We start from the raw sequence: 27,573 nt of genomic DNA, 5'->3' as shown, positions 1-27,573 counted from the left end.
ATAAGTAGCCCCAATTTAATAAATATATCCCATTATTAATGATATAAGCTGCTGTTGTGTTTGCCTTGCTGTGGCTCTGTGAAGAGAGTCCGTCGAAGGAGAAATAAAACAGAAGAAACCTTTTCAGCCAGCGAAGAAAGATGCTTTTTATTTGTTTCTCTGAGTTTTAAACATTTTATAATTGGAAGAAAAAAACGACAAAGTTGTGGGGCGATTCACGCTGCGCACCCATTTCAGGACATAATACTGTTTAACACTGTATTTACATGCAGTTTTAACACTTAAAATGGTAATTAATTCACAATGTACTGTCTAATCGATGTACATAATACCATGGTAGGACAAAAAGCAGCTTTACAACAATGACCCCAGATACAAACGTCTAATAATGCACTACGTGGTACAGTAAATAAGTTGAACCTTGTTTTCCATCAGAACTGTGGTACACTCTGAATAAGCATGCAAATAACCCCTCGTGGGTTTTATGATCGGGCTCAGTTTTTGTGGCTTTAAGCGACTCGGCTAAATGTGGCAACGATTAATGTGTTTCTGGCACGGCCTTCATCGCAATGTTCCAAAAAGGCTTATCGGTATACAGACTGCGGTGAAACGAATATTTTAAAAAATCACAATGATAGCTAAACACATTATCTCACACTACGGCATGAAATAACAAACACCGGGGGAGGGGCGTGGGGGGAGGGGTGCATTGCATCGCATGCCTTCGTTTGAGAACTCTTCTCGGGACTCACGGCACGGCGATGCCGCGTCAGATTTCTTATATTTTTTTTAATACACTGGTCCTTTCTCCTCAGTTTTTTACGCTCATTGTCAATCCAAAATATTCCTCTTTCTTCTCAAAGTAGTAGCCGAGTCGTGCCGCGGCATACCTGTGAAGAGAAAAAATAATCAGCGAATGCAACGCTCTTCTACAAAGCTCTTAGTAAATAATGTCAAATCTGTCCTTGGATGTTTACGGCGTGACCCAGGACTGTTGTTGCGTCTACTCATCTTCCTGTGTGGGTTTTCTCATCTTACCGGTCTCTTTCCTCCCCGTGCTATATAAATTAACAAACATATACGTCTCTTTTTAAGGGGAGATTGCCTGTGTTGACCTTCGTCCAAACAACCAGCACTTTCAATGTGCTTGCATTGAACTGAAGATTCACATTTTAGGACAGTCGGGTGGCTTCTTCTTTTTTTTAACCATCCTACTGTCACAAAAGATACAACTCCGTCCATGTCCTTGTATTCATTATACGTGGAGTACATAAAGGGAAGTATTAACTGAATATCCATTTAGCTTCACTTGGTTTAGGCAATAGAAATGGGATCTAAATATTCAAGAACCTTTCATCTGCATCATTTATCCTCCTCTGTATAATAAAACTATATTGAACAAAACATGAAGTAAAGAACTTCGGATGAAGAGTTTAACCCATTGAGAGAACCGGCTACTGTCTTGGCTCATTTATGTGAATATAGGAGGAAATAACTCACTAATAATGGATTGTTCACCATTTAGGACCTAACGACTTGAATCAGGGAACGTTCTGGGAAGTAGATTCAACCCCATGATTCATTCCCAATGCAAGTCAATGGGGAAAAGTCATTTGGCGCCTCATGGCATTACGTGACACGCAAGTGTAGTTCCACCGCTTGGCCACTATGTCAAATTCGCCCTGTACTGCTTGTTTTTTGGGTTTAAATATCACAAAAAAACGACACGTGAAATAAGTTTCCACTATGAAATTAAAAGAAAGCATCATATCAAACCAATATTTCATATTACAAAACGTAGACCAACAACACGGTCACGTTCCAAAATTTGTTTAGGCTAATGCCACAAATAATATTGCTTTGAGTAAACTGATCTCATTTAAAGAGCATCGTCGCAGGCATCTCAATACACTTTAGAGTTATGAATGACATTATATGACAAGTAAATACAAAATTTGGTATTAATAATATTCAAAATAATGACATATTTAGTCTGTATTTAAATTTAGTGGGAGATATTTAAACTACCTAAACTTTTCTTTCATTAAGCCAGAACATATTTGAATTTCTATTTATAGGATTGTGATATATAATATATATATCATATATATATATTTCACATATTGTGTCTGTATCGTCTGTGTGAGTAATATATAAAAGATTTAAACAAAAAATATTTTTTAAAAGAGCCTTAAAAACCAAATATATTCATTTAAAAATTATATAAAACAGGAACAACATATATTATATACGTGGTTTTTTAAGTAATCTTTTGGGAATTTTCTTATTCATGTTTATTCACATGTAGGGCTGCACTTATAAAAATATCAATAAGATTTGTCTAAAAAATAGAGCCTTAAAAACCAAATATATTCATTTAAAAATGATATAAAAAAGGAAAAACAATTATTATATATTTCATTTTTTAAAGTCATCTTTTAGGACCTTTATTTTTATTTTTATCCTATTTGGCCATTTATTCTTAAGATGTAGACTCATCCGCTGAAGTTTGAGTGAATATAGTGAGTCCAGTGTTGACTCCGGGGTCCCACCTGAGAGCTCAACAATAAACGCCGTCGAGCCTCTCCTCACACAGAGTCTGAAAGCCGTGCCAAAGCCTAACAACTTAACTGCGAGAAAAGTTTATCCTCGAACGCTTCAATAAACCTGGTGTCTGAGTATGCCGTTGCCCTTGGCCATTATTATACCGCACCCTTTGAAATTAAGTGAAGTTTTCAAAAGCACAGGAAAAAAACGCAGGCGCTGAGAGGAGTTTGTCCTCTAATTAGCGCTTTTCAGCGAACTCCTCAATGTCGAATCAGTTTTCTCTCTTTTATCGCGCGGTGAGAAAAAAACAAACGTAATTCAGACACGTGACTTTTAGTTGCTCGCGTTCCCTCGCTCTGTTCTTCACCTGCGTCTCGGGGGGTGAAGCCGTGAAGCCGCTCCCTAATTATCGTGTCAGAGAATCGGACTTCAGTCGTTTTCGCTCTTCGCCATTTCTTCAGAGCGTCGTCTCGTTCTTTCGGTTTCTCTCGCGGGTCACTTTCAGACAAAGAGTACAAAGAGCGTCGATGGAGAGAGAGAGGTTGTGCGGCGTGCGTCTCACCTTTGCCAAAGTAGTAGATTGAATGAAAGAAAAAAGAAAGAAAAAAAGAAATCGCCACCGCGGTAGAGCCGGCGCACCGTTTTCACTTCTCTCGTTGTGGTTTTGGCAACACTCGAGAGGAATTTACTCTGGACAGATTTTTAATAAACCATATGCTACCGTGGACGATCGACTCAGACGGCAACGCAGAGCCGTCCTTGATCCTGATTGGATGAAACTCAACTCGCTAAAGAGTGATTTATACGACGCTCACGCCATAAGTCACATGACTCGGGACTTCCACGGGAGTGGTTCGACTCCCCTGGTCACGTGACACGTTTGTCACTCGCTTTTTCCTAAATATAACCCAGGTATTTGGTTTGCCTCAACATAACTTTGCTGTGAAGATGTAAGTCTATTTTGAAAAGACGCTCTCCAACATAACAAAGCGCATATTAACTGATTAAAAAAAACTCTTAAACACCACTTTGTACACATTTGTAAAAAAGGTATGAAGGTTCAGTTTGTGCTTCAATGTAAGAAATGCACCCCGAAAAAAAGTTACGGCACACTTTTGTTCCGTTAATCAAATTACTCATCACACACTCGCACCTTTCATGAGCCGAATTACACTCGAGTACACCCAATTAAAAGAGCAGCAACCTTCACAGGTGATCCCATTCATCCCCGTTTTCATTGCAGCCGACGGCTCAGAACTAGCGCGCAGAACATTTATCATCATCAGAGATGAAACTGAGATGTTTTTCTATTTAGCAGAAGTAGGGGGAAATGGACTCCCTCCAAAAAAGCAGGTATTTTCTTTCACAATGTGCTTTTGTGCACAATTCCCCAATTTTTTTTTTGCAGTCGGGCTTTTCCAAACAGTGGGCCTCCTCCTCCTCGTTTCATTTCCTCATAATAATGTCTTTGTCAAATATACCGGCTCACCTTGCCAACGCGTCCACAAATCAAAAAAAAAAAAAAAACGCTGACTTGCCGGCTTTCAACACGTGAATAAAATCATATAAGGGAAAGTAAATATGGACGGTGGAGGGGGCGGGCGGGCCTGCGTTCCCCTCGTGGCTTCCCTATTGTCACAGCCACATCTGGCCCCGGTTAAAGCACAAGGCCCGGGCGACGCCTGTCACTTGATCGGACGTCTACAGAGATTTGGCTCAGAGGGGGGTAGGGTGGGGGACACGGTACACACATATTCAGGGTTTCACTCTTCTTATCTCTTTCCACAAAAATAATCTTGTTTATCTGAAAAGCGTAACGATGCCGTCGAGTTGAATTTAACTGCCTGGCGAAGGCTGTGGTCCAGTAAGTTCAGACGTTCGTCCTTCTACGTTGAATTATATGAAATTACGACGGTTCGGTCTCGCGGTGATTAACTCTCGCGAAAGAATCTCCGAGGCGTTGATTCTTCTTCACGCCTGACGCCGAGAAGCAAGTCGTGGACGGAAGAAGTCAGAAGCTGGTGAAGTGAAGGCGAGCGACCTGAAGAGTTGGACTTTGTTTAAAGCGCTTCATCTCGTTTCAAGATGGCAAAAAAAATTTTTTTGATTAAGTTGGGGAAAAGTCCTTGAAGCCGCAGGACTAGCATTACATGGGGGCCTCTTTTTGCGGAGGTTGTCTGTGATCTTGATCCTCTGCAAGTTTGCCACGTCCGTAATTTGTCAAGTAAGAAATTCAAAGTCATGCGATAGCGATACAGAATCGGCATCTGTGTGTTTTGGGGTCCTTTGTTGTGTTTCTGCCTCTTTCCCAGTTCAGAAACACGTTTTTTCCGCATTTTCCCCCCGATGTTTTCCGTACAGTTACGATGGGAGTTACCGGTCGTCCAACGAGACAAGCTGCAGATTAACTCACGCGTAAGCTAACGGAGGGGGAACTCCCGCGTGTTGTTGCACCTTCAAGGAAGCTAACGTTGACTTTTAGAAGCAGATCTCCGCTGTTGAAATATAAGATGCGTGGTACATTCAAGGCCTGGTCACACCAGTCACCTGACTATTCGTTGGACCAGCGAGCTAACAAGCTAACAAGCTAGCCAGTCGTGACGCGCCGACGCTATTCACTCCCAATATCTATAATATCTATTTTATTACCGTACGGAGCCGTTTTAATTTTAACTCCCTCGTGGCTTTTTGCTCTTGGGGTTTTTACAACATTAAAATCAGCATTTCATACTGAAGATCATGAAAGAAAAGTAAAAGTTTACCCGTTTAATAAATTACTCAATGCTTTTTTTTGTGGTGCTATTGAAACAAAAGACAAGGACAGTTTCATGAGGTTATGACTGAAGTTGTCACTGTTGATGTATTTAAATGAAAAGATGAAAAGGGAGGACAAACTTGCCTTCCACTTTGTTTATTGCTTTACATCGAATCCTGAAAGTAGCGTTGGCAGAGGAATTACGACCTGTGTGTGTGTGTGTGTGTGTGTGTGTGTGTGTGTGTGTGTGTGTGTGTGTGTGTGTGTGTGTTGGGAGACAGCGCTGCCTTCCAACCTGGTTCCCCATCGTTACTCTGGAGCTCATATATATATTTATACGTCTCACCCTCCAGTTAAAGGGAAGGTAACCCGACCCTCTCCGCGCACTTTAGGACGACCTCAGCTGGCGGCTTAGCGGAGCAGACGTCTAGAGGCGCATGTGGCCCGGCCGGGGGGATGAGAGACGGAGACGTGAGGGAGGACCGACGGCACGGGAACAATAGTGCCTCTGTGCCTCGGCACCCCTCTGGATCACATTTCCTCCCGAGGTCCAGATCGAAAAAAATGAGGCGCCCCCCCCCCATCCGCCGATGTAGTCGAGCTAGCGGAGGAAGCCTCGCGGAGGGGAGGGTGCCGTGTGTCAATAGCGATTAGGATCACGATCACAACTGCGTGGCGGTGGGTGGGGCACGCGGAGAAGTAGAAAGGAGCGGGGGGGGTGGGAACATTTCACCCCCCTGAACTTTATTGTCCGCTCGCTCGGGAGCGAGGAATGTCTCCTGGACTCGCTTAAAAGACAACCGCGCGGATCGTAAAGCATAATTTAAAAAAAGGAAAATACATTTTTCTTTTGAAAAAAAATGGGAAAGATGAGCCTTTAGGGTTTGGTGATTCGCGGTTTGAAGTGACGAAAGGGAGATGGTTTCACGTTTTTCATTATCAATATTAGGTTTGTCTCCCTTTGAGGCACGACGAGAGGAAGAGGACCGTTTTTAATCTAGATTTTAGAGACGCAAAGTCTTAAAACACACATATATATTTTAATCTGGACTCTGGTTCTTAGCCCTTTGCTGCAATTCTGTTGCCAACAAATTTTTGGTCAGACAATCTTAAAGAAGTGTTTGTCTAAAAGTAAGTGCTTCAATTCAGTGCACAGGATATTATTATATTTGACCCCTTTGTGGATATTTAGGCGACGCATGAAGCCGTTAAGCAACAAGGCGGAACCCTGAAAGTTGCACTGGGGTCGTAATATTCTCTGTGGTTTTGTGTTTCAGCATTAAACAGTTGCTCAACGTCTGGAGGACGTAGATTTCAATATTGCCATTTTCACAACGCGTCTATTTCGTGCTGCAACCACACACTGACACCCGGACACACAACCAGGGGGAGGAGGCCTCCGTCAAAAAACACAAACCTCAGGAAGTCAAAGTCAATCGAGGAGAGGCGTGATTGCAGGATGCCCCAAAGACCCCAGAAGAAGTTTGACGCCTGGTGGAAGAGAAAGAAAAACAATGTTTGAAAAGGAACGTACGAGAGAGAAGTGTTTATGAATGGTTAGTTTTCAAAGCATTGCATTATGAAATGAATATACATGACTTTGGGGGTATCACCGTAACAGTGGACACGATTTTATTGTTGTCAAAAGTGCTGACCTTAAAAGCTATATTATATTTTGGTTTTATCGCGGTGACCAGAAACAGATGTCCACACTTGGTTGGAGCAGCATGCACACAGCAGCACTGTGGGTAACGTAGGAATGTGTGTGTGTGTGTGTGTGTGTGTCGTGTTTTACTCGTGTTGTAGGGACATAAATCTGTTTACACAGTGCCGACTCTGCTTTCTTATGAGAATAAAATGCACATCCCCATTACATTGACATCAGTTAAAGTAATGACAACGTGTGTGTGTGTGTGTGTGTGTGTGTGTGTGTGTGTGTGTGTGTGTGTGTGTGTGTGTGTGTTATTAGAACTAGAGTGATAATAGAATTGGCAGCTAGAGTGTGCGACCGGCTGCGAGTCTCGTGTACGTTTTTTTTGCCGAACCAATTAAAGCTCCACGAGCGCACTTCTTCTCGACCCTCCAGGGGGGGGGGGGGGGGGTCACGGCGGGGTCAAATGTCGGAATGACTCAACTCGTTTTAACTGCGTGCAGATATGCAGCTTCAGGACGGGAGACGTTTAAAAAGTCTATAACTCTGGATAATGTGTGCGGTGTTCGCACCGTCGTGAGAATAAGCGGTGCAGATTTTTTCGCTGTCGCTAACGTTGTTTCCGCTAACATTGTTTTTGCTAACGTTGTCTTTGCTCACGTTGTTTTCGCTAATGTTGTTTTCACTAACGTTTTTTGCTAACGTTATTTTCGCTCACGTTTTTTCCCGCAACGTTTTTTTCTAAGGTTGTTTTCGCTAACGCTGTTTTCGCTAACATTGTTTTTTTGCTAACGTTATTTTTGCCAACGTTGTTTTTCCTCCGATGTTTAAGCTACATTTCCTGTAGCCAACGGAGTAGAACCATAAACAACGCACTCCGGTGACCTCCAGTCGACGTCGTGTCGCCACCGCTCCCATAACCGCCGCACGCCGCTCCGTCAGGATGACAAACCTCCGTATTGAATGGTTCCCGCCTTAATGGCTTTGCTCACTTAAGCTCGCGGACTTCCGCGCCTCCATAAATCGCCGTCGTTCTCTCCACCCATATTGTAAATCTTCATGGCGGGACCACTAATAGCGGCTAGTCCTAATACGATCCAGACGGGGGGACCTCTGAGCTGCGGGCCCAGTGATATAATCACATTTTTATTTGATAATCAAATAAAAGGGTGGAGGAAATACTTGAAGAGCAATGTGCGGTTTTTTTCCTTCGCCCCGGCAGATCTTCATCTCTAATCTCTGACTCGAGTCGGAGAGAGATTTAGCTTGTTCCCATTATGATTAATAACCGCTCTCCATTAAGAGAGCATTAGTCCTACACTTAAGAAGAGGGAGCCATTGAGAGAAAAGAGAGAGACGTATGGGCCGAGTGACATCACGGGGGATCCCTCGGAGGAGGCGAGTCGAAAAGACCCCGCGGCGTCTCGGCACGCTTCGCCGGGGATTAGGAGTCGAAAAGGAGGCGGCGGCTCCGCTCCGCAGAGCTCTGGCAACCGGCCAGCGTCTGTGATGCCACACAGCTCCCCTCGGCGCAGGATCCCTCGCTTTTGACTATTCGTCTGTATTCTCACTGACTGAGTCTTTTAACTACCGCGGGAATTCAATGTAGTTTGATTATTACAAGCAATTACCGCGGGATATGACGGTGAGACAAAAAGTTACCGTTTGTTTAAAATATATATAAATATTCATCGAAATCAGAGCGAATTGATGATTGTTATAGTTGTTGGAATTTTTCCAAAGCGTGTTTCACATTATTAAAATTATATTCTGGTTTTAGCAGATGTGATGATGAATGATAAAGCCTGAGTGAATAACTGGTCGAAGATCGAGTGGCCAAATGCAAATGGTAAAATAGATTTAAATAGCGATGAAAAATTAAATAATAATAATTTTCTTATTGAATTATTTTAATTGTCAGAAAATAGTGGAAATGTCTTATCAGAATTTCCCAAGATGAGGTCTTGAAACCCCCAAATCAGTGTAATTACTAACTTAGAAAACACATACTAATGTCACATTTAAGTAGCTGCAATAAATAAATAATACAATTAATAGATTATCAAATCGTTTCTGATTTTGTTATAAAAAATAAAAAAAACCCTTTCTATAAGTAATATCGTCAGAGAACTATTGAATATCTTTGATCTTTTCTAGTATTCTTTTAAGTTATATTTTTTAATCGATTATCAAATAATTTCTGCTTTTGTTATAAAAAATATTTTTAAAAACTTTCTATACGTAATATCGTTAGAGATCTATTGAATATCTCTGATCTTTTCTAGTATTCTTTTAAGTTATTTTTTTTAATCGATTATCAAATAATTTCTGCTTTTGTTATAAAAAATATTTTAAAAAACTTTCTATACGTAATATCGTTAGAGATCTATTGAATATCTCTGATCTTTTCTAGTATTCTTTTAAGTTATTTTTTTTAATCGATTATCAAATAATTTCTGCTTTTGTTATAAAAACAACAACAAACCTTTCTATAAGTTTCGTAATATCATTAAACTATTGAATATTTTTGATCTTTTCTAGTATTTTTTTAAGTAATATTTTTCTCTTGCGACAAAAGAAAAAAACTGATTAAAAAGACTGATGACATTTAATTAAGTTTAATGTTGTACATAAACACAACATTTAGTGGGTGAATCGCCTCTCTGTGGATATTTTCGAAACGGAGAAGTTTCATCTCAATTCCTTGTAAATGATGGAGAATGGACCCCGTGATTTCCTAAAGCTTTCAGACTTGAATGTCCCTCATTTTGACACGCGGCTCAGCAAAAACCAATCCGAGTTGGAAACTTGGCTTGTTAAAGCGCCGGTGATCAATTTCTCCCACTTCCCTCGGAGTCAAGAGTGCTCCTCGGTTTGTCATAGAAAATCTGATTTCAATCAACGTGATGTTATCGCCTCCCCGGGCTTCATCCCCCCCCCCCCCCCTCACTTCTCCCTTCTCTGTTATTTTGGCCGAGGCTGTCTTAAAGTAAAACGCTTCCTCATCATTTCTGGGCTATTATTTCAGGAGACATTCACACCACCTCAAAATTGGTCGGGACAATTCTGCATATTGCGTTGAGCTATGGAAGCACTTTCCAGGCAGATGGTCCAGCGGCGCTCGCCACCGAAAGAATGAAAATTGTGGTCGTGAGAAAAGAAAAAGAAAATAATTTTGGTTGCCGTCTTTCATTTTCCCCCTGCGGCAGTTTCTAATCAACTGGGATGGAGTCCATCAGACCCCCGAAGAGAGGGGGGTCGACTGGAGGGGGGGGGGGGAGGAGGAGGAAGGAGAAGGAGGAGAGGGGAAGAGGGAAGGAAGGAGGAGAGGAGGAGGAGGAGAGGAGGGCAGGAGAGGAGGAAGGAGGGTAGGAAGGAGAAGGAGGGGAGAAGAGGAGGAGAGGAGGGAAGGAGAAGGAGAAGAGGAGGAGAGAAAGAGGGGGGGGCTTTTTTATTTTCCATTTTTGTACAGTAAAGTAAATTGTTCCCTGTGATTGGAGGTCTGCACACGTACGAATATTGTTGAAATGCACTAAACTCATAATACTTCTTTTAAATGTCCAAAGTGTCGAGGCTCTTCGTCGTGACATATTGTCGAGGCTCTTCGTCGCGACATATTGTCGAGGCTCTTCGTCGTGACATAATGTCGAGGCTCTTCGTCGTGACATATTGTCGAGGCTCTTCGTCGTAACATATTGTCGAGGCTCTTCGTCGTGACATATTGTCGAGGCTCTTCGTCGTAACATATTGTCGAGGCTCTTCGTCGTGACATAATGTCGAGGCTCTTCGTCGTGACATAGTGTCGAGGCTCTTCGTCGCGACATATTGTCGAGGCTCTTCGTCGTGACATAATGTCGAGGCTCTTCGTCGTGACATATTGTCGAGGCTCTTCGTCGTAACATATTGTCGAGGCTCTTCGTCGTGACATATTGTCGAGGCTCTTCGTCGTGACATATTGTCGAGGCTCTTCGTCGTGACATAATGTCGAGGCTCTTCGTCGTGACATATTGTCGAGGCTCTTCGTCGTAACATATTGTCGAGGCTCTTCGTCGTGACATATTGTCGAGGCTCTTCGTGACATATTGTCGAGGCTCTTCGTCGTGACATAATGTCGAGGCTCTTCGTCGTGACATATTGTCGAGGCTCTTCGTCGTGACATAGTGTCGAGGCTCTTCGTCGCGACATATTGTCGAGGCTCTTCGTCGTGACATAATGTCGAGGCTCTTCGTCGTGACATAGTGTCGAGGCTCTTCGTCGTGACATAGTGTCGAGGCTCTTCGTCGTGACATAGTGTCGAGGCTCTTCGTCGTGACATAGTGTCGAGGCTCTTCGTCGTGACATAATGTCGAGGCTCTTCGTCGTGACATATTGTCGAGGCTCTTCGTCGTGACATATTGTCGAGGCTCTTCGTCGTGACATAGTGTCGAGGCTCTTCGTCGTGACATATTGTCGAGGCTCTTCGTCGTGACATATTGTCGAGGCTCTTCGTCGCGACATAGTGTCGAGGCTCTTCGTCGCGACATAGTGTCGAGGCTCTTCGTCGTGACATAGTGTCGAGGCTCTTCGTCGTGACATATTGTTGAGGCTCTTCATCATGAAACTCTTACCAGGGAGAACTTGCAGACTTGGACGTAGAGTTGCGTAACTTCCGCCTCGGTGACCGTGACCTCACTTCCTGTGCTGTGCTTGTAGCTCTCCAGGTAGGCCCTCAGCCAATCCCGCTGCAGCTCCTGGCTCGGGTAGAGGCTGTAGTTCACATCGTTCACGCCTCAAAAAAAACACAACGCACACGTATATATGCACAGGACGAGTGGAACTGACAGTTGGGACAAAACTAAGGAGTTCCACATCAATTATTATAGCCTTTAAACATATTAGCGTACAGCAAAGATCACTTTGTTCCTTTGTGTTAGTGAGGATGATCAAATAAATATCGTGATGGTCAACTGATGATTATTTTCATTATGATTTGAGATGATTTCTTCACAAATAATCGGTTGAATTAAAAATGTCAGATAATTGTGAAATGTGTACTTTTTTATACATGTTTCTATTATCAATCTATTTTTTTATTTCATGTTTTGTAACTTTTAATGTTATTAAAGCTTTTCATTCAGCTCTCAATTTGTCATTGTTAAATTGCTGACTTGCTTTTTCTCTTTTCTGCAGTTTCTATGAAACTCACTCGTTCTTTCATCTCATCTGTGAACTATTTAACCCTTGTGTTGCCTTCGGGTCATTTTGACCCGATTCAATATTTAATGTCGGTGTTCTTTCGGGAGTCAACAAACAAACATAAAGTACCTCACACTTAAACTTGGAAAACAATATTAATTCTAATAATTTTCTGGAGATTTTAATAGCTGGGGTCATATTGACCTCAAGGGTAAAATATGTTAGAAAATATAAAGGTAACAGGAGGGTTAAACATTGAATCGGGTCAAATTGACCCGAAGGCAACACAAGGGTTAAGTTTGATTTATTGATTATTAGTACTTAAGGAACTTTTTTATTTCAACATTTCTGTTCTATACCTCTGATAAATAATCCGAAACTAAAATTACTAAAGAGTTTTAATCAGGAAAACAACCTAATAATCTATTAAAATATGATATATTACTATTTAAATAGTTCAAATGAGCTCCAAGTGGAACTGAAACGGTCTCACACAGTAAACCAGCAATCATAATATATATTCATAAAATAGGAGAACACTCTACATTCAGTACTTTTCATTTCCAGTGGATTTTGCAGAATATATATCCATACTTTGACTAAGTCCAATGTAACTGAGTATTCTTACAGCCCTGATGAAAATGTCCTCCATCACGGCATGCTGTATATTAAACGGAAAACAGACGACTTTTAAATCGGTTAGAAAACTGATTGTATGGCGTGCAAATGAAGTAAAAGAGTTATTGCAGTTGTGATAATTGCCTCATCTGTACTGTGTCTTTATCAACAGAAGCATGAAAAGGGATTCATAAGCTTTCATGAGCTTGACACTCGGGTCACTGCAGCTTAACTCTGGCACCGCGGTAATTTCAGGGTGCCGTCACGAAGGCTGACATGACATGCTCCTTCAGAACTACATTAAAAGTGATAAACTGATGATTGTTCAGCCCTTAGAACGCTCCGCCGCAACACAGCTGCTCCATCAAAGACGCTTTTATCCCTGAATACGGCAATTTGTCTGGGCAGCTTCGGAGGAGGGGCGGTTCCCGTGCCACGTAATGGCAGAACGGTAAAAATAAGGATATCACAGCGGAAGAGACGCGACGAACCGGACGAGGATTCTGCATCCCACTTACTGTACGTTCAATATCCCTCGTAAGGGCACAATCGTGTATGAATGTTCTGGCCATGAAACAGATTTGGAGGCAAATTGAACTTTCACAACGGAAAACAAGAAGAAAAAAAACCTTACCGGCAAATTCATTGAAGTGATTGCCAATATCGAAGGCCTGGTAGTTGTAATCGGCGTACTCGTAGTCAATGAATTTCACCATTCCTTGATGGAGGAGAGGGAGATGTGGGGGGGAGGAAAAGAAGCAGTGGTTACCAAGACAACAAGAAGAACACATCTTAGGTATGGTTTTTATTCAAAGTACGGAAACCTTGTGGGAGTCAAAAGCACAAGGAGTCTCTTTTGACTGAGAGACATCCTTGTAGAAATATGCCGTGGAAAGAAAAATCACAATGATGAAAAAAAGAAAGAAAGGATGCCGCAAAGACGTTTACAATATTTTTTTTAATGGGGGGCGCAGAGGTCTGCCTTTGTGCGTCGATACTCGGGGCGAGCGGCGTTCGTTAAAAGCCGTTGAAAAGAAAAACGCCTGCGTCGTTATTGGCATTAGCTTCGATGACGAGACGGAGGCCCTTCACCCCGCCACGATTCAGAAGAGTTTAGCGCGAGTCGGTCGTGGAGGTTCTTCAGTTCAGCCTTTTAGTCGGCCGCCCTTCTGGGTCCTTTCTGGATAGCGTGCGCTGGCGTTGCCGGTTCCTCACCCTCTTTGTGGTTGTAGATGATGTTTTTGGTCAGCAGGTCGTTGTGGCAGAGGACGGTCGGCGAGTCCACCTGCGAGAGGCATCTCTTCAGGGACTCCAGTTCGACCGACAGGGTCTCGAAGCTCGGCACCTCTTGGGGAGCCGCGGCACTGGAAGAGGCACAAGAAACCGCGTCACTCGGGGTTCTTTCGGTCCAGTTCAATGCTCCCGAGGAAGACGACCTTAGTGCCAATGCCTCAGCTTTTAGTTTGGATCAATACATTAAAAACACGTCACGTGATCTTTGTTAGTTTGTTATCTTAACACATCATTGCGTCATCGTTATTGAGCAAATATCCCAACGCAGTCATACAAACATGTCATCCTAAAATACGTACGTAGCCACAGTGGCTGATTGTACTGTGAAGTATTGACTTTGGCACATGATGATGTTTTAAACAAATAAATAATTTGACTTTGAACTCCTTATTTAACTTTTATTTTGAAGATTCACCCTTTTTTATTGGTGAGTGTAATCCGGATTGTTCCATCTGAGACCTGCCTTTGTTGGCGTTTCGCGAGGATACTGTAATTAAAATATAATTTCGTGAAAGTACAGAATATATTATCAGCAAAATGTATTCAAGGTGTCAAAAGTAAAAGAATAATCCCCTTTTTTCACATTCTTAAATTTAATATTTTGGGAATATACGACTGATGCATTAATGTGGAAATCATATTCTGCTGTTGTTGTTTAGCTGGAGCTAATTTAAACCTGTAACAAGAGTTTTGTTTGCATGTCAAACTAATTATATTTGCATGTAAAAACATTTTTAACACTTAAAAGTAGCGAGAAATACATGTGTACGATTGAGTAAGCCTCATTGCAAAGTGGAACTATTTCTAAATGTTATTGGTAACACATCGTGACTCGACTACTTTAAGGGATCGTACTCCCTAAAATAATCTGAATCGTGTGTTCCGAGTCACGTTGACTTCAGAGGGAGAAAAACACGCTTCACGCTAATTCTCAAATCTTTAGAAATATTGGGTCTTCACAAATCCTCTCCAGAGCGTGGAGAGCTTCACTAAATGGCCCGGTGGTCCGGGGGGGAGAGTGCAGCTATGTTTAAAAAATAAAAATAAATCTCTCAAATTCCTTCCTCTTCTTCCCAGGAGCGACATGTTTGTAAACCGAAGCCGTCGACCGAGCCTCCTCGAGAGGTCACGTGCCTCCTTCTCACTCCCTCGATCAAGGAAGCCACTAATGTCCTTGGATGTCGGTGCAAAAAAATACAAAATACAAAATGCACCTGGAAGAAAAATGCCGCCAGCATCCAACGCCGGCTAATTAATTGTTCCTTTTTTTGTGTGTCCCCCATGATAAAGAGGGCTAGCTGCCAACGGTGTAAATGAAACACCGGCTATTTCATTGGCGGAGGGGAACAAACAGATGCTCCGGTAACACACACACACACACACACTCACACACACTCGTGAGATGTAAAGCGTTAACACCGTGAGATATATTAATTGTTGTTTCCCTGCAGAAAAATAAACGAAACACACACAAAAATATATATCTGCTTGAGTTTTGACCTTTTTAATATCTCATTAAAAACTGAAACGGTGCAAATAACTTCATTCCAAATAGCAAATCTCGGTCCTAGAAAAAAACTGTCAAGAGATTTCTGTTGCAAAAAAAAAATTACAAATAATCTTCCCTCTCTGACATGCATAATTTATCAACCTCCTCTCTATGTGAATTCTTTTTTAAACCACAGTTGAAGGGTGAATCGCCCTGATTCCTTTTCAACCCGTCCGTTGCGTTAAGCTAACGCAACCACAGAAAACCTCCGTGACTCGGGGAGTCAAGAAGCTAAAAAGCGACTTTAAATGGAAACCTGTCGTCTTGCCATCAGATCTTTTCCTCTCTCTCTCTCTTCTCACGGAGGAATAGTTCGTCGAGTGCGTTCGCCTCCTGCTTCTCGTCAACTCTCTGTAAAGGTAATTAGTGGAGTTTCCTCCTCTGGCGCCCGCTTCCTTATCAATGTGCCGTATTTACATATGATTTCAAACACCAGCCGAGCATTTTTTTTTCTTTCTCTCTTTTTTATGCCATTCGCGGGCGTGTAAACGGAAGACGTGGCGGGGGGTCTTCGGGAGAAGAAGAGGTTGCGCTCTTGCCTTCCATTTGCCTTTTCTCTCTTTTCTCTCCCATCTCTGACTTCTCCTCTCCGAACCCTCGCAGCTGCTGCAGCCTCTCTACCCCCCCCCCCCCCCCATCTCTCTCTCTCTCTCCTTCCTGGTATCTGTCTCTCTCGCTCTCTGTGCACAGCGGGTGGCTTGAGAGCTGAAGACCTCCTCTGCAGGTGCAGCCTCTTCCTGCTCTCTCTCGCTCTCTCCCTCCCTCTCTCTCTCTCTCTGCCTTTCTTTTACCATTTCCTCTGAACATATCATTCATACCAGCACTCGTACATTCTCAAGTATAAAATTTCCTCTGATGCCTGTTTCAAAGCTTCTGCTGTGTGTGTGTGTGTGTGTGTGTGTGTGTTCCAGAAACAAGTGTATATGCAAAGCGATTAAATCTGATCTCTATCTATCTTATAAATTATACCGTGGAGTTTCACTTTATTGACTTTTTTTCCATCCTAAGTATTGGTATGTTTTCTTGGTCATGTCTTCCCTCCCTCCGCCACACAGTGTCTCACAGTGTAGCGCCATCTACTGGTGGTCTGAGGGCGGTGCAGCCGGCGCCCGGAGGCCGACATGACAGCGAGTAAAGTCCCGGTTCTTCCATAATATCAGAACTTTTGGTGTCTTAAATTGATCCGGTGTTTCTCATAAAGAATCCGTTTGGCATCATTTCCTCCAGGAGCAAAAATAAATGTATTTATTATTAAATAAATACTTTAATAGACTTAAAAAGAGAGTTAAGTCACTCTGAGAGTTCTCTTCACTCGCTTGTGGGACTTTAGTCTCTGAATCCAGAAAGCTTTCCTCCTCATCACGGAGCTCTCCTCCTCCTCCTCCCCTCCTCCTCCTCTTTCTTTCCTCCTGCTCCTCTTCTCCTCCTCCCTTCTCCCCCTCCTCCTCCTCTTTCTTTCCTCCTGCTCCTCTTCTCCTCCTCCCTTCTCCCCCTCCTCCTCCTCTTGTCATCCACCTCCTCTTCCTCTCCTCCTCCTCCTTCCCTCCTCCCTCCTCTCCTCCTTCTCATTCCTCCTCTCCTCCTCCTCCTCTTGTCATCCGCCTCCTCCTCCTTCTCTTTCTTTAACGGATGACTTGGAAGCTCACATACAGAAACTCCTGTGCCGAAAATATATATATATCATCGGTGGAAAAGCAGCTGCTGAAAAGATAAAGACGTGGAACGTGTTTCTGGTTTCTATCAAACGGAAGAACGCAAAACAAACTATCTGGATAGATAAGCGTTTAAAGCCGAGCTCATTGATATACGGCTCTCTTCTCTCGCTTCATTTAAACCCTCTCCTGATTGGACGGTTGACCATCCACTAGGACACGCCCCCTTCACATCCCTTAGTTACTGTTACTTACGTGCAATTTCCAATAATTAAAAGGTGGCAGACAACGACAACGTGTTCTTGATTTCACACAAAAAGGTAGAACATTTTAAAAAACAAACTTCTAACTTCCTGTTGACCATCAGCTGTAGCTCGCCGACCAATGGAGCGACAGCTAGCTGCTAGCCGACCAATGGAGCGACAGCTAGCTGCTAGCCGACATTTGGAGCCAACGTTAGCTCCATGAGTTTAATCTACAGATTACGTTTTAATGCTGGCATGTGGCTCTTTTTTAAATTCACGAATCAATAATCAAACATTTTGTGAAATCTCGGTGTATAATATGAAAAAGTGATAAAATGTCGTATTTAAACTAACAATGAGAATTCCAAAACAGAGTATTTAACCTTAAATGACAAATGAATTAGAGACAATAGTTTAGATTAAAAGAATTTAAATTTTATTTTTACGTAATATTTTTATGTAAAATTAGTATAAGTATGAAATATCGAATGCCGGCTTATATTTTAAAGCGTCCTTTTAAAAGAGTATTAATTAATTAAAACTCAGCGTAAATGAACATATGAATATAACTAATTTCCATGACTTTTCCAAAACTTTTGGTTTATTTCTTTATCTTTCTAAACCTGGAAATAAACATTTAAAAATTCCTGGATTTTTTTAGACTTCCATGTGACTTCCATGAATCACTTCTTTTTTGCCCTTTTTGAGCCTCCACCCCCCTCAGCCCATTTGGAGACCCCAAATGGGCTGAGGGGGGGGGGTCTGCCCATCTGAAGGCCCCCCCCCCCACCTCGGGCATCCCAACACACATGGAGGGGGTGTCGTACCTCTTCGTGCGGCCGCTGCTGAAGCCGCTCTGCGCCAGGGTCAGAAAGTGGGACATCTTGGTCCAGAGAAACGGTTCGACGGGCGGGCCGCATTTGGGCTGGATGGCGTGGATTCTCCCCATCTCCGCTGCAATCAATCTGCGGAGAGAGAGAGATGTTTTTTCTCTCGGTGATCTGTTATTGCACAAACAACCATGAGGGGAGTAGAAACACGACTCCCTTTCCATTTAGCGCTCTTATCTTGTTCTTCTTTCTTTAAAAAAAGAAGAAGGGGGTCTTGTTCTACTCGTGACCTTTTGGCTCCTCGTTCTCAAGGCTTCTTAACACGCGGTTGTCTGGTATCCCCCACAGAGGCTATCGGGGGTGATTGGTGCGTCGGTGGAGCCTCGGCTGTGTTGCGTCCTACTCGTCCTGCGGGGAGAATAGTGGCGCTGCTCTGTTATCGCAAGGGTGATGAATGAACCGGGGGGGGGGCACGACTTAACATGGCTCCACAGAAAAAGGAGAAAAAAAACACCTGCGTCAGCACAATTGAGACACTCAAAACACACACACGCGATCCGACAATCATTAACTTTTCCCTGAGAAAACATGAGTGGTCAAGGTTTGACCACAACATGGAGCTGCAGTTAGCTATCAGCTTAAATAATAAATATATGATATTAATGGTATTGAATTGAAGCATTCATATGATATGCAACATCGGTTACCGTTTTAACTTTTTACATTACAAATTATTAAATATAGTCTTGTTAAATAATTCAACAATATTATGCAATAATACATGAAATACATAATTCAATCAGAATAAAGGGTTCAAATGTGTCCAACTTTATATTTGAATAAAACTATATATTTTAATAATAATTTATATATATAGAAAAATATATATTTTAATAAAATATTATTATATATATTATAGATATGTTTTAATATATATTTTCATAGAATTAGATATTTTAATGCATTAATAAAATATATATTTTATAATTTATATATATTTTATTAAAATATATATTTTTCTATATATATATCTATATATTTTTATTAAAATATATTTATTTTAAGGCAGTCTCTCTATTCTTAATAGAGTGATTCTATAACCTGTATGATTTCTATAGATTGTATTCATTCATGTTTAATTCTTTTATAACAATCGTTCTCTTAGGCACTCTATAAAGTCTTATTTTTGTTTTGAATGAGAGTTCTCCACAGGACTGTGATATAAATGCACTTTGGTGTAATAAACAGCGGAGCCTGTGGGACCTGTAGATGGAGGGCTGCCGCAGCAGCTCGTCTTCCAGCACCGTCCCTCTCACAAACTCGTAGCAGATGCCGTTCTGGAAGCTGCAGTAGATCTGCGGGCCGCAGCCGTGGCTGTGGAACACCTGCAGCATCTCCACCTCGCGGTCCCTGTTCACGTAGAGCTCCGTCATCTTGCCGTGCAGACGCACCAGGACGCAGCCGGGCTCCTGGAGGGAGGCCACGTAGCAGCCGATCAGCTGGTTGGTGATCCCTTCTGTGAACGTCTGGAAGGACAGGCAGTTACATTTAATTAAAAATGAACTCAATTACATTGAGTTGGAAGAGAGGAGGAAAAATGACGGTCGTAGTTCATTTCTGGGGTTGTGCTTTACTTTTGTTTTCCCGTTTTATTTTGACACTCACCTCTTCAGGCCACTCCACTTCCTGCCTCTGTGTGAACTTCTCCCGCCAGTTTTGATTGGCTGCCTCGCCCTGATTAGTTTCACCTGAGACTCGTTAGCCCCCCCCCCCCCCCCACACACACACACCCACCTGGTCTCACTGCCTCAATTAGTCTTAAAAGTAGCCTGTAACCAATGAAGGATTTCAAATGTCTTTAGTATAAATAAATAAATGGATGAATAAATAAAGGAATCAATAAATAAATGCTTAAATAAATGAATAAATAAATACAGGAATTTATAAATAAATGCTTAAATAAATATATAAATGAATAAATAAATAAAGGAATCAATAAATAAATGCTTAAATAAATGAATAAATAAATACAGGAATTTATAAATAAATGCTTAAATAAATATATAAATGAATAAATAAATACAGGAATTTATAAATAAATGCTTAAATAAATTTACAAATTAATAAATAAATACAGGAATATATAAATAAATGCTTAAATACATGTTTAAATGAATAAATAAATACAGGAATGTATAAATAAATGCTTAAATAAATGTATAAATCAATACAGGAATAAGTACAATATAAGTTATACCAAAACAGGACATTATTAAATAAATCTATTTCTACATTTCTGTATTTCTTCATTTATTTATGTCTCTATTTATGTGTCCACACATATTTAAGCATTTATTTATGTGACATTTATGTGTCCTTATATGCAAATGAGCATTTATTTATTTATTCTTGTATTTATTCATGCATTTATTTGTTTATACTTAAGACATTTGAAGTCCTCCATAGTAACCATGGAAGTAAATGTACAATAGAAAGTACAATTTGGTTCTTAAATGAAGTATTGAGTAACATTAAAACACCAAAGTGTACTTGGTCACATTGTATTTTTGAGAATTAGTTGTTTATTATTGTCATAATTAAGCTACATCTATTGATTATTCAGACATTAAAGGTTAATATGACATATTTAAAGATAACCTGAGTTAAATAATTAAATCAACAATGTTATGAAACATTATTACACATTGTTTTCATAATTTGATGCAATAATACATGAAATACATAATTCAATCAGTATAAAGGATTCAAATGTGTCCAACTTTATATTTAATTAAAATATGTATATATTGTATTGAAATATATATATATATATTTTATTGATATATATAAAAATATATTAATATGTATATATTTTATTAAAACATATACATGTAATTTAATATATATATATAGGTCCCCTAAGGTCTCGGGTTAACCTGTCCTCTTAGGTTTTTGCAAGGTTGACGTATTTGTGAAGGCCGGTAACCGGGAAGTAAGCTTCGCACTGGTTCCCTCGACAAATATGTTTTTATAACATTGCAGAAAATAAGATCCGTTATGTTTTTACAGAAAGATAATCTTCACAAATGAACACCAATTTGATCTCTTTTTTTCAGTGTGGGTGCAATCACCAGAAGTAAAAAGTGAATACGAGGCACCGCGTCTACAAGTAAACACATTTAAATTAATTTAGCAATTTGTCCGCGACAGACTTTTTTAAAAGAAGCTGCAAAGGCTTACAAATTGAAGAGGGCTGTCGGGTTTAATATCTCTTCAGCTCGTGTCAACCAAAGACCTCATTCCAGGCTTTCAATCAAAAAAACATTCAAAAAGAGTCACTTCTAGGTTTCATGACTCGCTCCGGCTGCACTTTATTACATATTTGTGACTTCAATCTGAGCCCAGAAGGGTCCCGATGTTGACCTCATGTGTCAACAAATGTATTCTGCACAAAGATAAATGTAAAATGAAATAGACGCCGGTAAATGTAACAGTGATGACGGACGTGGCGCTTGCTATGGAGGACTTAAAATGACTTAAGTATAAATGTATAAATGCATGAATAAATACAAGAATAAATAAATAAATGCTTAAATAAATGTATAAATAAATAAATAAATACAAGAATAAATGTATAAATACAGAAATAAATACAGGAATGAATAAATATAAGTTGTAACTCAACAGGACATCATTAAATAAATGTATTTCTACATTTCTGTATTTCTTCATTTATTTATATCTCTATTTATGTGTCCACATGTATTTCTTCATTTATTTATGTGTGATATTTATGTGTCCGTATATTCAAATGAGCTGGGCGGTCCGAACCTCATTGTTGAACAGGATTGGTCAAGTCGGGGAGCAAGACAGAAGCAATCGATCCCTAGCACTTGGACCTGTAGACGAACAGTGTTTATAATGCATTCTTGTCTGTACATTCTAAATACTATTGTTGTTGAGTCACGGAATGTAATTTAAGGATGTTTTCAGCCGAGAAGTTAGTAGTTTAAGCATCAAATCTGTGGTCGGTTTGTCGAGATTCAGCCTAATAAGGATATGCGACGGAGATTTCAGGTTCTGCTCGCGGGACCTCTGAGCTCCGGGCGCCTGTGTGGCCGCCGAGAGAAGCCTGATCTCGGCAGGACTTTTTGAAATGCTCCGCTGGCTCTGACGTCTCCGTAGCGGCTAAACATGAGATATAATTAGGTTTTGGAGGATCTAAAGAGCACAAAGAGTTTATTATTTATTAAAAGATAACGTTACGTCAATTTGACTGAGGGTTAAGATTCATAACTTCATATTGTAGCGACCCTGGGTCAGAAAAGCTACGAGACGTTGTATAGTTATTACCGTTTATTCGTAGCCTACGCCAAACAACAGTGAACACCGCAACACATTCTACTCCACTGTAAAGTATTTTACAGTGAATAATTGGAGTAAATTCATGAGCAAGAACAGTTGATGTGGTGACGTCACAAGACCAGAAAGACCGTCCTGCGTCCTCGAGAGTCTGGACTCCCAAAACCAGACTCCCAAGACCAGACTCACAAGAAAACACGAGTCTGTACTCAGTGTACTTGGAAATGATAAACGGCTGAAGTCAAAAAGCTGTCTCGGCTAACTTCTGCTAGCGGTTAGCTGAGCGAGCCAACTTCAGCTTCATGTGCCAGGCAGAAGTAGTAGAGCACAACACATCAGGTGCATTACACTCCTGTGACCAATCATGCTTTAGACAGAGGTTCGGACCGCCCCAGCTCATTTGAATATACGGACACGTAAATGTCACACATAAATAAATGAAGAAATACGTGTGGACACGTAAATAGAGAAATAAATAAATGAAGAAATACAGAAATGTAGAGATATATTTATTTAATGATGTCCTGTTGATTTATAACTTATATTTATTAATTCCTATATTTATTTATACATTTATTTAAGCATTTATTTATACATTTATTTATGCATTTATTCCTATATTTATTCATGCATTTATTTATTTATACTTAAGTCATTTTGAGTCCTCCATAGCTTGCAGCCTGAACTAGTTAAACATCACACTTCCAGCCTGTGCTGCCCCGTGTGTGTGTGTGTGTGTACACAACAATACCACAGTGACCACTGTTTGCCTTGCGAAGGCCCCGCGGGACATTTGTTGTGGTTCGGCGGTTTTCTCCGAGCCTCTCATTCTCCGCCACAGTCCCCGTGGCGTCCTCTGAACCTCGGAGGTCTCTGCTACACACTGAGTGTGTGTGGTTTTTTTTTATCCATCTAGATGGAAAGTGAACAAACACGTCCACCTTGACATCGGATCAAGCATTTATACGTCGGGTGAAGAGCCACTCGGATACTTTCCGATGGCTTTGACGTTATCGAACTCCCGGTTTCTCCAATCCGCACATATTATTTTTTTTCCCATGAAGTTTTTTCTTCCAATTTTTAATTAATAAGATGAGCGTTAAAAGAAGGCATATTTGTTTTCTTCCTTTACATACGTTCAAATTATTCATTTTAATTAACCCTTTGACATTGTCTCGTCGCTTTTCTTTTGTCTCGTTTTCCCTTTTTTTGTTTTTAATTTCTTTTGAACGTTAAAGTGCATGTTTAAAGCAATTAAATTGCCTTGAATTTTTTTTTTAAACACAAAAACAAGAGCAGAGGTGAAACATAAGATATGACAAAGTAGTTAGAAAAAAGAAAAAACACACAAACAAGAGCAAAGGTGAAACATAAGATATGACAAAGTAGTTTTTAAAAAAATATACAAAATAAACTCACAAACAAGACAAGTTTAAAGCGCAGGTGTAACGGGAAATCTATGTCCTTGCTCCCGGTACAGTGTGACTTTTCAGATGAACACAGTATCGTCATTGGGTCTGACACATCGAGTCCTTTGTGTACACGACTGGACCTGGTGTAGATTGAGAGGTCACCCACCCAATACGCTGTCACCTAACAAACATAAACCCTATTTCTCTGAAAGATTGGACCTTGTGTTTGCACATGGGACCAGAATGGGATTATCCAGTTCTGAACAGATTCTCTGACAACAATACACATCTGTTCCCAGGGTTGACATCATAAAAAAAACATCTTCTTCTTTTGTCCAGTTTACCTTGGGGTTTCTTCCCTTTTTTTATACGCAAGACATGACCACTGCTTTCTATTACAAAGCATATGGATGGCGACGTATTTTTTTGGTCATTTTCAACAAATCCAAAGAAAAGATCGGAACCAACAACGTGTTATTCTGCCTCTCTTTCCTCGGCAACAAAGGTCGTTGGCATTATTCCACGTCTGTAACCATTGGATGAGTTGAATATCTCATTTGTACGTTTTTATTAGTCTTGCGTTTCGTTCGCACTTTGTAGCTAACGTAGAAGTTATTGGTTAGTTTTAGGCTTCAAAAATACTTGATTACGGTAAAAAAATATCTATACCTCCTTGTTGTACTACGTCAAAGGCAAACACATTTACATCTATTGTATATTTGGGTTTGCAGAAATGCACAATGCCAAAAATAAATCTGGCCAACTGGTTTCTACTAAAGAAATGAACAAAAACGCTTATTTAAAAAAAAGGCTAAATATTGTCCGAAAAATACTTGCCATTGTCTTATTTGGCAAATATGACTGAAGAAAATAGAGCGCTTGCTGGTTAACCATTGTTAGCAGCAGAGTTGTTGAGTTAGTGAATATTTAGAGCAATATGAAGCTGGACATGTTTCTTTATGACATAGAAACTCTATATATGAATATAGAGCATTTCTACTCATGGAAAAAACTGATTGTGTTGTTTTAACTGACCTTTCCAATAAAATTATTCAAACAAGACAACAACAACTACATCCTGAACAACTACTAAAAGGAAGGATAGCATGCTCTTTAAGTAAGAGAACACATGTGGTACTATGGGGTGGCTGGAGAATGCACGCTGTTCAGTTTTATATTGCAGCAATCTGCAGTTTTGTAAAATACTCCTTCGATAATATTAAAGCCAGTTCACGAAGGTTTATGAAGGATCTTTCCTAAGCAGCCATGAGGGGAAATCGCACAGTGGAACGGCTCAAATTGCAGTAACTCAAAAGGGTGAAAGAACATGGAATTTATTTGTATATGAGGACTAAAACCTCGTTGTGAGTCTACACTTTTAACAATTTGGATGTTTTTTGAAAATGAACGCAGGGAGAAAAGTTTGACCGTTGCGACGTCTCGTCTTCTATTTCATCCACGCAGCACTTTTTCTGAAGGCGCTTAACAAACACAATTGTAAGGACATATTTGCAAATGTCAAAGCAACACCTCTTGTCATGTGACATATCAATCTGACATTCAACCTCTGAATTAGAACCACAGTCCAACCCCGTCCCTCACTAAATTACATTCTCATGCTACTATTATGCATTCTCAATTTCGCTTTTAGGGATTAATTTTTTTAAACAGATATAAACATGTGGTCAACTTTTTTTTTTTTTTTTAAACTGGTTTGGCTTCAGACACAGATTTAAATAAGTGATACATTTTGGTGACACCCAGGACATAAACATCTCTCTGAGGTTAAAGTCCGGAGTCAGATTGACCTGTCGACCACCAAAAGCTATAAAGACTATCCCTAGAAACCTATTTGAGATACGTCAAAAACAAAACTTCTAAAACTCCACCCTCATTTTAACACCTGACATTCAAGCCGCTGGTCATTTTAATCATCTACCCCCTCCCCTCCAAACCCTGAACCTGGCTTCCACTTTCCGACGTTAAGAAATCCCCCGCTAACTGACACGTCACTCTCCCAATGCTCCCTGACCCTAATCTCCCCCTCAGATATTAATGAATCACTGTCTGGCCTGGAGACCTGGACCTCATCCCTTTCACTTTAGTCATGGCTTGTCTCCTCCTCCCTATCATCAACCCTGTCTACTGGCCGTGTCCTCAAAAGGCCTGGCCTTGACCCAGTCAACCCAACAACTACAGACCCATCTCCAATCTTTCTTTTCTGTCTTAAAATACTGGAACGCACCAACTAAAACCAACAAATGTGTATGAACCCTTTCAATCCGGATTTGGATCTCAAACAGCACAGAACCCGCTCTGATCAAAGTCACCAACAACCTCCATACTCTCCTCTGATGACCACTCCCTCAGCATCCTAGTACTACTGGACTACAATCCACCACCCCATCTCTTCCTGAGCCGTATCCTGGTTCAACCTCTCTCCCTGCCAACAGTTAATGAGATCAATAAATTAAAATCAGACACAGAACCAGTCCCTCAAGGTGTGTTACTCGGCCCCCTCCTCATCTCCATGTCCACTGCTATGCTGACGACACCAAGCTCTACATCTACATGTAACGCTTGTTTTTACGGTACACGGTATTCTGTCAGGGCGAATGACGTAGATGGAAAGTTACGTTTCATTGAAAAACGAGTACAACAACTGAGAAGCTCCACGATAGGGTGGGCAAGAAGGGGGCAGGAAGGGGGCAGCAAGGAGACAAGAAGGGGGCAGCAAGAAGGAGACAAGAAGGGGGAAAGAAGGGGTCAGGAAGGGGTCGTGAAGGGGTCGATCAAACACAGGATGCTTATCGAGATGACCCAAGTCCGTGTACCCTGGGAAACCAAAAGTAAGCATCGACTTTGTGCTTGTTTCAAAATGTTATCGAGTTACGCTTTCAAGCAATGTTAAAAGTCCGCTCAGGGCAGTTGTTGTTTATTTAGGGTTACATTATGTTTAATTTGTTACGTAACTTTATTATTTCCAATAAAAATGCATCTTTCCTCTAACCTTAACCGAATAGATTTGTTGCTTAAACCTTACCAATTGTACCATCTTTAACCGTTTGGCATTCTGTGAAATGACATTCAACGTAGGGCAGAAACACACAATAACGGCCACATTTAGACCCTTAACGGTCGCCTTCACGGTCGTCGTTGAATCCCTTCGACGCAAAAAAAACCCCCGTTCACTTGCCTTCATCTGAATGTCCGTCGGCTTCCAATGAGGACGCAGTCTGCTTAGGAGCTCCAGGATTCCTCTCCGAGGTTCGCGCTCATCGATTTGGAGGTCCACGTGGAGAAGCGGATTCCGACCGTTCATTTTCAACGGGAAAGCCGACGTGAAGATTTCGCCCCTTCGGGGAAAAAAAAGTTTTAAGGGTCTAGAACCACTTGTTCAGAAACTTTTGGACCAAAGTCCCACTCTGTTGGAAGACCATCAAAACATCCTCCGATGTGGGTTCGAAACAAGGCAAACAATCTA

The 27,573-nt window shown here is 40.9% G+C and overlaps 1 protein-coding gene across 1 annotated transcript in view; it reads right to left on the bottom strand.

The window, feature by feature from the left end:
• Positions 1–116: 116 nt before the first annotated feature.
• Positions 117–27,573, bottom strand: part of LOC130195138 (ethanolamine kinase 1-like) — a 27,651-nt gene continuing 194 nt past the window's right edge. The window contains exons 2-9 of the mRNA XM_056416455.1: positions 27,286–27,445; positions 19,579–19,841; positions 18,313–18,450; positions 13,962–14,110; positions 13,381–13,464; positions 11,561–11,721; positions 6,720–6,793; positions 117–890 (exon numbers count right to left, since the gene is read on the bottom strand). Coding sequence (XP_056272430.1) covers positions 812–890; positions 6,720–6,793; positions 11,561–11,721; positions 13,381–13,464; positions 13,962–14,110; positions 18,313–18,450; positions 19,579–19,841; positions 27,286–27,445 — 1,108 coding nt within the window. The 3' untranslated portion in view covers positions 117–811. The remainder of the gene's footprint in view (positions 891–6,719; positions 6,794–11,560; positions 11,722–13,380; positions 13,465–13,961; positions 14,111–18,312; positions 18,451–19,578; positions 19,842–27,285; positions 27,446–27,573) is intronic.

Source organism: Pseudoliparis swirei, chromosome 6 (assembly GCF_029220125.1).
Source record: "Pseudoliparis swirei isolate HS2019 ecotype Mariana Trench chromosome 6, NWPU_hadal_v1, whole genome shotgun sequence".
NCBI classification, from domain to species: Eukaryota; Metazoa; Chordata; class Actinopteri; order Perciformes; family Liparidae; genus Pseudoliparis; species Pseudoliparis swirei.
The sequence above is the reverse complement of the archived record's forward strand: the minus strand, read 5'-3'. Positions and strand labels throughout refer to the sequence as shown.